At 45.5% G+C, this 12,784-nt stretch overlaps 1 protein-coding gene across 3 annotated transcripts in view; it reads left to right on the plus strand.

Annotated features, from left to right (window-relative positions):
* TTLL7 (tubulin tyrosine ligase like 7) overlaps positions 1-12,784 on the plus strand; it is a 434,278-nt gene that overhangs the window by 113,605 nt on the left and 307,889 nt on the right. For all 3 annotated transcript variants that reach the window (XM_063938974.1, XM_063938973.1, XM_063938975.1), the window contains one exon: positions 1,789-1,953. In XM_063938974.1, coding sequence (XP_063795044.1) covers positions 1,789-1,953 — 165 coding nt within the window. The remainder of the gene's footprint in view (positions 1-1,788; positions 1,954-12,784) is intronic.

Below are 12,784 nucleotides of genomic sequence, written 5' to 3' on the forward strand. Positions count from 1 at the left end.
AGTGCGGCGTCTGTAGTGCACTGCGGGCTGTGTCACCGCTCCTGCTAATTATGTGCAAAATGGCATGAAAACGTCATTACGCTGCACCTCTCGGAGCGGCTCAACCACACGGACGCCTCGTGCTGTATGGCGTATTGAGGCTAGGTGTATGAGAACATATCTGTGTTATAGAATGTATATGTGCACATTGCAGCGGGAGCGTCCCTGCACCAGAACACGTTGGTATCGCTCCTGTGGTAGGGTCCCTGGCGTCGGTAACCTGCTAGTTTGCCGCCTGCCCTCTGAGCACGGTCTTCTCTCCTGGATTCAGCTCAGTAGCTGTCTTCATATTGGAGGTTATTCAGGTCACATCGCTAATCAACACGTCCGCAATAACACCGTTGGCGGTGCTAGTGCGCACGTGCAGATCCCGTCCGGACAGGCAGAGGCGACGACGAAGCGTTCCGGGGCCTGCGTGGGCAAAATGAAGGCGGATCGGTTGCGTTTTTGGGGTGGCTGTGTGACATCACACGCAGCCGCTCTGATCAAGAAAATGGCGGCGTCCACAGTTTCTGCCACATCCGCTGGGCAGGCCGTTCAGCATGCAATAGAAAGGATTGCAGATTCAGCTGTTTAGCAGAATCTGCAATCCGTACTGAATAACCCCCATAATCTGGTAATCTCTCAGATGACGTATGTGTGTACTGCAGTGTGGTCTATTAGGGTACTGTCTACGTGTTATCCTTTCATCCTATACACCCCCTCGCCCACTTTAACATCCGCACGATCAGCATTTTATTACATTCTTGTAACATTGGTCATTGACCCGTTAGTCTAGTTGTGCGGAGTGCTGGAACACATGCTGGCCTCCGATAAATGTCTGCTTCGCCCACACAGGAGGCCTGGCGTGAATCCTCTATGGGAACGGCGGTTGTTATAGGCAACGTTGTGGTTCTGGTGCTGGCAGAGTAGTATTTATGGGATGAAGAACATGTCATCAGGTGCAAAAGTTTGTCCTGTTCACACACCAGACCACCATGGATGTTTTACTGACTTATTAATCATGTCGGCATTTTCTCAGTGCCGGCACAACTCACCACACCTGTATCTATAACAGTCGCAATGTGCCGCTTGTCATCTCCAGGCTGACGTCTCTTGGGATGGCTCTTCCTAAAAGAGAAACCGCCTCACACCTGGGCATTGCTTCCATCTGGAGGGTAAATGACCTGACCGACCTTTACCCTCCTCAGGGGTACTAAAAAGACCATCCAAAGTCAGCGGTTACGTATAGAATGTATCCCTTTTGTAGCACAACCCTTCCTCTTGCAGCCCCCACTCTTTGCAGAACCACATATACATGAATGTCTGCAGGGCTGCGCTCATTGGTCTGTGAGATCCCGTCGTTATATCCATTGCTATACGGTCTGTAGACGCGTCCCTCGGCCCAGTAGCCGCGAGCAGGCGTGAGGACCTGTCTGTAGAACGTCTCGTACAATGCAGACCCAGAGAACGGAGAGCACGGGCGTCCAAGATTGGGCAGACGGAGAGGTCATCTGGCGCAGATCTGACATTGCTGGGAATAGGCTGATACTGAACGCTGCACAAATTCTCCTTTCATGTCATTGTCGCTGCGGTAACTCTTACAGCTCGCACCATGGTAACGGTTTGATAAGTGAATCAAAATATTGAGCTTTGGAATTAGGCTGGTGGTGCCGTACTATTGGTTGAGATTCTGGGACCTCGCTGTTGCTACGGCAGCGGTGGCGCCAGGCTGAGTGTAATCAGAACAGACTGTTCCGTCTCTCCTAGGCCCAGTTGTACATGCACCTGACCAACTACTCCGTCAATAAACACAACGAGAACTTTGAGAGGGATGAGACCGAGGATCGAGGCAGCAAGCGTTCCATCCGGTGGTTTACGGAGTTCCTGCGTGCCAACGACCATGATGTAGCCAAATTTTGGAACGACATTTCTGTAAGTACCAATACGGTTGTTTTCTGCCGCTGAGTGTGAGCAACGGAACTATGGTGTCATTGGTAATAATGTTCCAGGAATGGGCGTTCTTCTGGTTGTGCTCTACCTCTGTGTAACGTATCTGCCAAATAATTCCCCCCGATCGTCTGTAGCCACATGTGTATACATCATTATCCTCTCCATGTCCCTATGCCCACTCCCAGTGCCGCTATCCTCTCCCACTCCCAGTGCCGCTATCCTCTCCCACTCCCAGTGCCGCTATCCTCTCCCAGTCCCAGTGCCAGTATCCTCTCCCAGTCCCAGTACTGTTATCCTCTCCCAGTCCCAGTGCCGTTATTCTCTCCCAGTCCCAGTGCCGTTATTCTCTCCCAGTCCCAGTGCCGTTATTCTCTCCCACTCCCAGTGCCGTTATTCTCTCCCAGTCCCAGTGCCGTTATTCTCTCCCACTCCCAGTGCCGTTATTCTCTCCCACTCCCAGTGCCGTTATTCTCTCCCAGTCCCAGTGCCGTTATTCTCTCCCACTCCCAGTGCCGTTATTCTCTCCCACTCCCAGTGCCGTTATTCTCTCCCACTCCCAGTGCCGTTATTCTCTCCCACTCCCAGTGCTGTTATCCTCTCCCACTCCCAGTGCCGTTATTCTCTCCCACTCCCAGTGCCGTTATCCTCTCCCACTCCCAGTGCCGTTATTCTCTCCCACTCCCAGTGCTGTTATTCTCTCCCACTCCCAGTGCCGTTATTCTCTCCCAGTCCCAGTACCGTTATTCTCTCCCACTCCCAGTGCCGTTATTCTCTCCCACTCCCAGTGCTGTTATCCTCTCCCACTCCCAGTGCTGTTATCCTCTCCCAGTCCCAGTGCCGTTATTCTCTCCCAGTCCCAGTGCCGTTATTCTCTCCCACTCCCAGTGCCGTTATTCTCTCCCAGTCCCAGTGCTGTTATCCTCTCCCACTCCCAGTGCCGTTATTCTCTCCCACTCCCAGTGCTGTTATCCTCTCCCACTCCCAGTGCCGTTATTCTCTCCCACTCCCAGTGCCGTTATTCTCTCCCACTCCCAGTGCTGTTATCCTCTCCCACTCCCAGTGCCGTTATTCTCTCCCACTCCCAGTGCCGTTATTCTCTCCCACTCCCAGTGCCGTTATTCTCTCCCACTCCCAGTGCCGTTATTCTCTCCCAGTCCCAGTGCCGTTATTCTCTCCCACTCCCAGTGCCGTTATTCTCTCCCACTCCCAGTGCCGTTATTCTCTCCCACTCCCAGTGCCGTTATTCTCTCCCAGTCCCAGTGCCGTTATTCTCTCCCACTCCCAGTGCCGTTATTCTCTCCCACTCCCAGTGCTGTTATCCTCTCCCACTCCCAGTGCCGTTATTCTCTCCCACTCCCAGTGCCGTTATTCTCTCCCACTCCCAGTGCCGTTATTCTCTCCCAGTCCCAGTGCCGTTATTCTCTCCCAGTCCCAGTACCGTTATTCTCTCCCACTCCCAGTGCCGTTATTCTCTCCCACTCCCAGTGCTGTTATCCTCTCCCAGTCCCAGTGCCGTTATTCTCTCCCAGTCCCAGTGCCGTTATTCTCTCCCACTCCCAGTGCCGTTATTCTCTCCCACTCCCAGTGCCGTTATTCTCTCCCACTCCCAGTGCCGTTATTCTCTCCCACTCCCAGTGCTGTTATTCTCTCCCACTCCCAGTGCCGTTATTCTCTCCCACTCCCAGTGCTGTTATTCTCTCGCACTCTCAGTGCCGTTATTCTCTCCCAGTCCCAGTGCCGTTATTCTCTCCCACTCCCAGTGCCGTTATTCTCTCCCACTCCCAGTGCCGTTATTCTCTCCCACTCCCAGTGCTGTTATTCTCTCCCACTCCCAGTGCCGTTATTCTCTCCTGACAATGCTAAATTCCTTGTCGTATAAACAACCCTTTATGAAGCTAAGAACACTGTACGCTGTTTGCTCAAGAAGTACCGTAATGGTACGCTATTGGCGTAGCGATCGCTCAGCCGTAGGCGAGACGCTCAAGCGTCACGTTCGCTCGCGGCCCAGTGATCACAGGACACGTTATTGGTTATGTCTAGGGGAATGATTCGCTGTAGCGTAGCTTACGCTCGAGACCACGAGGAGGTCACCAGCGATGCAGACGCTTACAACACTATACCTTTATGTTAAAACCTTATACCAATGAAATACACAGAATACCTTAATGTGAGTACAGGGTGTAAGTGCAACCTTGTGTAACCTGACTATCTACAAAGCTGCTTGAGCGTCACCGACGCTCAAGTGAACACTTAACACTATAGAAAATACACAGATACTGGTTTAGGTTCCAAGGCCTATTAACTGTATTATATCTAATATACTTGTAAAAAGGGGGTAACAGTACAAATGATACACTACAATATAACAGAGACTTCCTAACCACAGATCTAAACAATAAATACAAAAAGACAATACTACACTGACCTAAATGCAATACAGTACAATACTATAATACTATGAGAGATATAAGAGAAAAGAGGAGAGAGAGAGAGAGAGAGAGAGAGAGAGAGAGAGAGACGGAGAGAGATGAGAGAAATTGGCTCACAATAACATTAAAAAACAATATGGTTGCAGCGAAGCTTACACATGTGAGGAACAATCGCTGCGCAGTTAATAAATGCTGAGAATCTTTGTTTAGAAAGTACTTGAGCTTACCCATGCTGCCTGTCCCTATATACACAACACCCAGCTACACAATCGTCCCTACAATGCCGCATGGGGCAGAAGCTAGACTCCATTTTATTCCAAAATGTCCAAGCCTCAAAACAATGCATATGTTCTGATTTTACAATTCCAAACAATCTAAATCACCTTTCACAATGTAATCCAACTTCCTAGAACCATCTCATAATTTCACATCCCAAACAACTTCAGTATCTCTATAACCAGAGCATATGAGTTATCACAAGACCAGACCACCAGGTACTCACAAGTATCAGCCTGCCATTGCTACCAGCACATATTCAAAAGTACTGCATGGTGGTATTTATGATTAACAAGATCCCAGCTACCATCACAGATTCCACAGGGCACCAACACAAACACCCAACAATCATACAACCAAGTTACAATATCCTATTTAAACCAGAAAGCAATCTATCTGTTTCCTTATCTAGCCATGTGAAGTTCAATACTTAGCCTTTGGGAAGGAATTCTGTCCTGGGGATGTAGCCGCCATGCTGCTTGATGCTAGCTTAGTTCTGAGTGAGAGAGTCAGCCCTGTGATCTCCAGTGGGTATATCATACCTGCATTCCAGCTGTGGGGGTGTGTCAACCACAAGAAGTGTGTGTCCCTCCCAGCATGTGAGCCAGCTGCATCAGTGGCCTTGGTTATGTAACACAATGGGTGATGACCAACACATTCCTGTCTAGTGAGAAGCTATTGTTTGGCGAATACAAACCCAGAATCCTGTCTGGGTTTTGTTCTATATTCATGATGTCCACTTTCAGTTGAGACAATGACATCTCAGCCCTCATTCTCCTGTATACAAATCCAGCCCCATTTGTAAACACAGGTGTTGGCCTTCCTCATTGAGTCTCAAAAGCTCAGTGTAATTACAGACTATTGTACTCCGTCTGCGGGAAAGATACTGATTTGGAGTACAATTGATCTTCAATTACTATTCCTGTGTTTACCTTATGCATGTGTAGGTATGAGGCCCTCTTAACATGCAAACTATTGTTTGGGGGATCCCTGAGGTCAAAGAGACATTTGAGACCTACTGATGCCTGTCTCCAACTGTTCAGATGCATGACTAAGTAAGGACAAATAAATAAATGGACATAACTTCTTATGTCCATAACTATTCGCACGAGCGATTAATCTGCTCCAAACCAACACCGGAATATTGCTATTTAAATACTCTTCCGATGGGTACCAAACACTGCTGTATGACCCCTGTTAGATCCTTCGCACAATACAAAGAGGGATTCCTCCGTTCAGGGACATTCTATATTAACCAAACTTTCAGAATCTATCAAAGGGACCATAATCTATAAACTACATTAATTGTGAACATTTGTAACGAATGAGTCGCACGCTACGATCACATAAACTCTACCGTAAATGCGCATACCGCGCCTGCGTGTGCACGCTATTGCGGGTATGCGCCTCCACGGGAGAGCGTACGCACGCGCAGCACGGACCAGTGTGCGGTGCAAATATGGCAGTGTGCATTGAGACATTTTTCTGACTTTGACAGTCCACCCTTTGGCAGTCAATAATAACTGCCACAAAATATTTAAGGAGAAAAATGTAAGTCAGGGGTTAATTGATTTCCATGGTGGGGTAAGGAAGAAGAGAGGAGTAGGTGTGAAAAGGGTATGACCTAGTGAGAGAGTAGGAGCATGTGTGTATGAGTCCATGTTTGGAGGGTCATGTATCATCGTGCCGTACGTGTGGTAAATCAAGCTTCGAGGTATTGCGAAGTATACATTTGAATTCCTTCTTATCCTGTGGTACAGGTCTGTGGATGGGCTGTCAAACTCTACCGAGCTCATTTCGGCTGTGGTTGTAACAAAATGGGGATGCACATTTTAGTTGATGATACATGAATGGGGGAGGTATGTGGTTGCTGCTATCTGTGCCTGTATTCCCTATCGTCTATGTGTGTCGTTACCTGAGGGTTGTAGAGATGAAGATAAAGAACACTTATGGAAAATGCAATGATATTCTATGTCAGGGGAATGTACATCTGTCGTCGAAGTCGTTTTCGGTATCTGTTGAGAGTCGTCTTCTTTGCGCTGTTTTGCTCCTTAAGCATGAGCAAATAGCTTTGTCTAAGCCATCAGATTTACAAAAAATGTTGGGCTAGCGTGAATTTAAAAGTACTAGGGAAACTGGGGATCCATGGCAAAGTTCATCAAGTGTCCATATTTAAAGTTGTCAAATCTTCTTCATCTTTGGTCTTGTCTGTGGTCTTTGTCTGTATACCGTCTCGTCAACTTCCTCGTCCAAGGGGGTCTTTGTATCTTGGGGAAAAGCAGAAAAACAGGTGAAAGAAACGGACCGTATAATCGCATTTTCATCACATTCTGGTTTCTATCATTGGGTCATAAATCAAATCCAGGTTAATTACAGTTTCCTCACTCCTCAAGCTCATCACTTTTGTACTTTGTTTGCACCTCATTAAAGCCTGCCCGCATCTAAATATCAATCCAATCGATATAATGACACCCAAGATACATAGTAGAAACTTTCCAACATCCATTATGACTCCTTGAGCCCAGTCTCCCAAACCGGAGAACCAATTTCGCGGGTTCAACCATGACACCCAACCAGTCAGCTCATTACCTACAGCAGCAAGGGTGAGATTGTGTTTTCGACGAAATTCCCGCTTCAATTGGAGAATATCGTCCATCTTTTGGTCTATGACCTCTACCGGATCCTCGGTGCTATTTGTGATATACGTGCAACACTTTATGCCGTACTGTGTTGCCAATGTAACACAATATCCACCTGTTACTGCTGTAAGATAATTAAGAACCATTCTATGCTGAACTAGTTCTGTTTTGTAAGCTTGAAGTTCTCTTCCAGTGTATCTAAACGTGTCATCATACATTTCAGTGATATTATCTAACAAATTGGCGAGTGCGGAAATGTATTTATAATTCATCACACCTCGAGCGGTGCGAGTGAAATCTAACGCTACCAGAACCTGAATCCCGGTGGATTCATGGATAAGATCAGAGGCCGGATGCTCTAACCTTTCTGACAGTTGTCTTTTAACCCGGTGCTCGTAGTGAGTGTGAGTATAAGGAGCTTGGGCACCACGGTGTATGTCCTTCATTTTGTCATGTGTAAAAGTCATCACTTCAGGCAATACTTTTCCAATATAACACAATCCTTCAGAGTTTGGGGCAAGCCACTTGTACGCCTTTCTCCCGCATATGAAATATGCATCATCGGGGAGAACATAAGGGACGGAGAAGGACATGACCATGTTACAAACCTTCCAGGTGAAATCTCCTGACCCTAATTCTTCCATCTGTCTAATGCACGTATCAGTTTGTACGATATGTGCACAGTATCCTGGTGATACCTCTCCAACTCTAGTAATCCTATTCCCTAAGGTATATCGATACCGGAAAGATTTTCCTCTACTGGCTATGTGGCGTACGAGCTCTGTATCTGTAGGCATTCTATCTGCTCTGTGTGAAAAGGTCATGGTAAGGTTGCTCCATGACACTTCCCAATTTCCCGGCTTACGGGGATTGGAGATATTAAAACATAAGAGGGACCTATCCACATGGTATTGGTGGAGCTTCAAACTAGGAGGGCTGGAGATGTTAAACCTCCGGTCCACCGGTCTCCCACCACTTAGCTCAAGTACCTCCCCTAACGTTAAAGGAAATGGTACTAGCCCTGATTTGCTGTGTCCCTGAGGTACTTGAGAGCATACCCAACAATCGGTCTTGTTTAATACGTTACCCACTAAGGAGTGATAGTCACTCAATGGATGCCGGTCCATATGGATATTAAAACTAGATTGGCATTTCTTTGTTACAGAGCCTACAGATACAACTTTCTTTTTGAACTAACATTCCTTCACAGTTGTTTACAAATAACATGGTTGTTAGATCGTGCCCGGTACTCGCCTTTGCTTGGTGATTGGGTTGCTATTGGAAATTTACACCTCCGTCTCAGTCATCAGGACCTTTCTGGATCCTTTCTCGACCTCACTGGTACTCTCACCGAAACAGACTGCTCTGGTCAACATCATGGTCAACAGGAAAATCCATATCACAGTCTCTTGGGGCAAGTCCATCTTACAGGAGGAGAAAAGAAGAAATTTGTAAAGGGGGTATAAGAAAATCAGTTTGAGGGGGAGAGAACTCGTTACGATAATAAGTTCTCTCGTTTTGTTGTTCTTCTTGTTCTGCTGTCCTCTCAAAAGGTGCTGTCTCTCAGTCTTCCAAACGAACATTCTGGTGATGCAATATTCCTTCCTAACCGGCGATCTTTCTGTAAGGAGAAAAAAAAATCTGGCATTACCATTGGTCCAACTGAGGGGTGACATACCATCTTTAAACCATGGAAACATGAGTGAGAAGAGAGAGAAAATAAAAAAAAACAAAAGAGATAGAGAACAATTCATGTGCATATATACATTACATAACTCGACAATAACCATCAATAAGAAAAGAGAAACAAAGCATTTTTAAACATTGTAAGAAAACATTGTTAGCATTAGAAAAACATTGTCAGACTTATTAGGCTGTCATATCTATGTATCTACTGGTCTCCTTGAGCAGTCCCTCCCCACCAGCACTTGCATTACTCCACTGTCTGTATCTGGCCAGAATACATAGTGGCGGATAGGTCATGCTGGGGTTTGGTAGACTTCTGCAAGGACCAAGTGGGTATGCAATGTGTGAATTCTTACCAATACTCGTCAGAGATGGGGATAGAGAGTGAGAAAAGAGAAAAAGATTTTCACGAATACATTTACAACTTTTCACCCGGTCATTCCTGTGTCTTCAGGGAATGACCTCCCACTTCATTAACCGTTACCTCAGGCTTACCATCAGTCCTAATGATCACCTTTCCTGACCACATATCATGGGTGTGGCCCAAAATTCTTCCTATGTGATCCCTGCTTGTAATTTGGTGTGTCATAACTTTTGCTCATTTTCATGTCTAGGGGGTTGGTATGCCTTCTGTGAATCTTTGATCATACAGTTAGATCTTTCCTAGGATCTGGGTAATCAGACATGATTGATCTCAATTCTGTCCGGGACCAGGGATGGCGCATTGCACTGTCCTTGACGGGAATGGTTCCCTGATCATCAGTCTTCCCATTGGGGACTGTGATCACCCTGACAGGACTAAACTCAATCACATCACCTTGTTTTGGTCTTACAATATGGGGTACATTTGTTTGTGCGTGATATAAAACATTGTACGTACCTGTGGACACGACCTCACCTGACCCTCCGTTAGGGGGTTTGATTATTGCCTTTACCAATTTGGTCGCGTCCACCTGGATGTCTTGTAGGATGGCTTCTGGAAGAGGTGCCGACATCGTTCTGGGCTCACTTTCTTGTTTGTATTCCTGAGGAAAGTTTAACATGGGGTGCGACTTGCATGGGTTAATAGTTGTACATTCAACAGTATTACAATAATCATTGTTACATTTATTACACTTATTCTTATAATCTATATTACAGTTGCTAAGAGCGTTTTTATTGTTCCACCTTTGTGCTTTTCTCTCCGCAATCAACTCCTCTCCTGCTGCCATATCTCTCCTCTCAAGATAAGAGTCAGAAAAGTCAATAGACTCTTTTTGTAATTCACTTTCCTGTTGCCATAACTGTAAACAATCATCATGTTTAACTCGTTGTTTCCAGGATTTTATGAGACTGATCCTTTGCCTTAAATTATGCAACACCTCTGAGTCAAAACTACCTATCCCGGGAAATGGTGCCTTATCCCCCGCAGTCATTCGTGTCCATTCATCACAAAAGGTCTCAGTGTGGGGACCATATTTCCCCCACATTACTAACCGAGCAGACCCTCGGTGTCTGCAAGCCTCTGGAGTCTGAATCCTGACCTCCGACCGTCTCTGTGTTGTGCACTTGGCTGCCATTGTGGACCTTTTTAACACAGAAAAACTTCCTAAAATGCACCAAACACAGAACTTCGTTGGAAATCCTTAAAGCTCTTCCACTGAACTTCTTCTGCTCCGGGTATCCCCGTTCCGCCTTCTAGCAGACACGTGTAGCCGTTGCAGGCCCTATCTCTAGAGATTTTCCTGAGAAAATTCCCTTCCTTTTTCTTTACACAAATCACGCTTGCATGTGCTCCCTACAACACGTATGAGGGCAAGATTTACGCATGGATATACGACCTCATATCACGTTGCGTTATTGGTCACACATACAACCGTGCGGTCCAATCGTACCACTTATAGACACTTGTTGCCCATAAATGGTAGGATCATTGGAGTCTCCCTACTGTGCTCCAAAACAGCCAGAGCGTAATACAACGAAAACTTTATCACACTCTGTTGCACGTTTTCACTCAGATCGTGCTCATCACGTTCCACATAGATCACACAGATCACAAAGTCCACAAAGCGGAATTCAATACCGTTTTATCACATAGATCACAAAGTCCACAAAGCGGGATTCAATACACTCATACCGTTTTCAACCCACTATCATTCTTATAGTTTTCTGATCAGAAAAATCATTTCCCGTAGTCTGATAGCTCTCCCCAGAGGCGTTACAGTAAAGTAAGGTATTTAAACTAAATTTTGGAAACTGAACAAATGTGTGCTATTGTCTTGTGGCTTCTGTATCGCCTTACTATAAGCGATATTTCACTATATAAACGCTTACCAAACACCACACAGTATCTTCTATGCTGTGTGCTTGTTTTTTTCTCAGCACGTTATCAATGCAAATGGCAAACAGGAAGGTGAGATGTGAAACTTACACAGATAAAAATGCAATTCTAAATTTAATCTAATAACATACATTGATGTAAGCACACGCATATGAAATTACATATAAGTACCAATCACTATTACTTATGATTGACTATGATATAGATTAAATAAATGCATTAAAAAAAACCTCATTAAATGATGATTTCTTTTTGACAGTGGATGGCTGATTGTTTCCTGAGTCAACTGAAAACCAGCCGCTCAGAAAAAAAAAAAAATTTGACCTTCCCAAAATGGCCGCTGCTCCTCCCCCTTCCACCTCCATGAGGGTCACACAAAATGGTGGACAGACCATGCGGCCTCTTGTCACAAAGAAAGTCATCATTCAAAACTCCTAAAGTTATTCTAGGCCTGAGTGTGTAGTTGGCACCAAATTGAAATAAAAACCAGATTTTCAAAGACAATAGCGTACTGTTCTTACCTCCGGTTACCGGGTTCCTTCAGCACTCTTTATCTAAGCGAAGCAGACGCTTATCCCGTCAGCACTGTGAGACAACCTCCCACCCTTTGCTGGAGGGATAATGTCTGCTGATCTACCTAGTGCAGATATGAGAAGTATAGGACGAGCCCGCAATTGACAATGCTAAATTCCTTGTCGTATAAACAACCCTTTATGAAGCTAAGAACACTGTACGCTGTTTGCTCAAGAAGTACCGTAATGGTACGCTATTGGCGTAGCGATCGCTCAGCCGTAGGCGAGACGCTCAAGCGTCACGTTCGCTCGCGGCCCAGTGATCACAGGACACGTTATTGGTTATGTCTAGGGGAATGATTCGCTGTAGCGTAGCTTACGCTCGAGACCACGAGGAGGTCACCAGCGATGCAGACGCTTACAACACTATACCTTTATGTTAAAACCTTATACCAATGAAATACACAGAATACCTTAATGTGAGTACAGGGTGTAAGTGCAACCTTGTGTAACCTGACTATCTACAAAGCTGCTTGAGCGTCACCGACGCTCAAGTGAACACTTAACACTATAGAAAATACACAGATACTGGTTTAGGTTCCAAGGCCTATTAACTGTATTATATCTAATATACTTGTAAAAAGGGGGTAACAGTACAAATGATACACTACAATATAACAGAGACTTCCTAACCACAGATCTAAACAATAAATACAAAAAGACAATACTACACTGACCTAAATGCAATACAGTACAATACTATAATACTATGAGAGATATAAGAGAAAAGAGGAGAGAGAGAGAGAGAGAGAGAGAGAGAGAGAGAGACGGAGAGAGATGAGAGAAATTGGCTCACAATAACATTAAAAAACAATATGGTTGCAGCGAAGCTTACACATGTGAGGAACAATCGCTGCGCAGTTAATAAATGCTGAGAATCTTTGTTTAGAA

The sequence above is a fragment of the Pseudophryne corroboree genome, chromosome 9 (assembly GCF_028390025.1).
Source record: "Pseudophryne corroboree isolate aPseCor3 chromosome 9, aPseCor3.hap2, whole genome shotgun sequence".
NCBI classification, from domain to species: Eukaryota; Metazoa; Chordata; class Amphibia; order Anura; family Myobatrachidae; genus Pseudophryne; species Pseudophryne corroboree.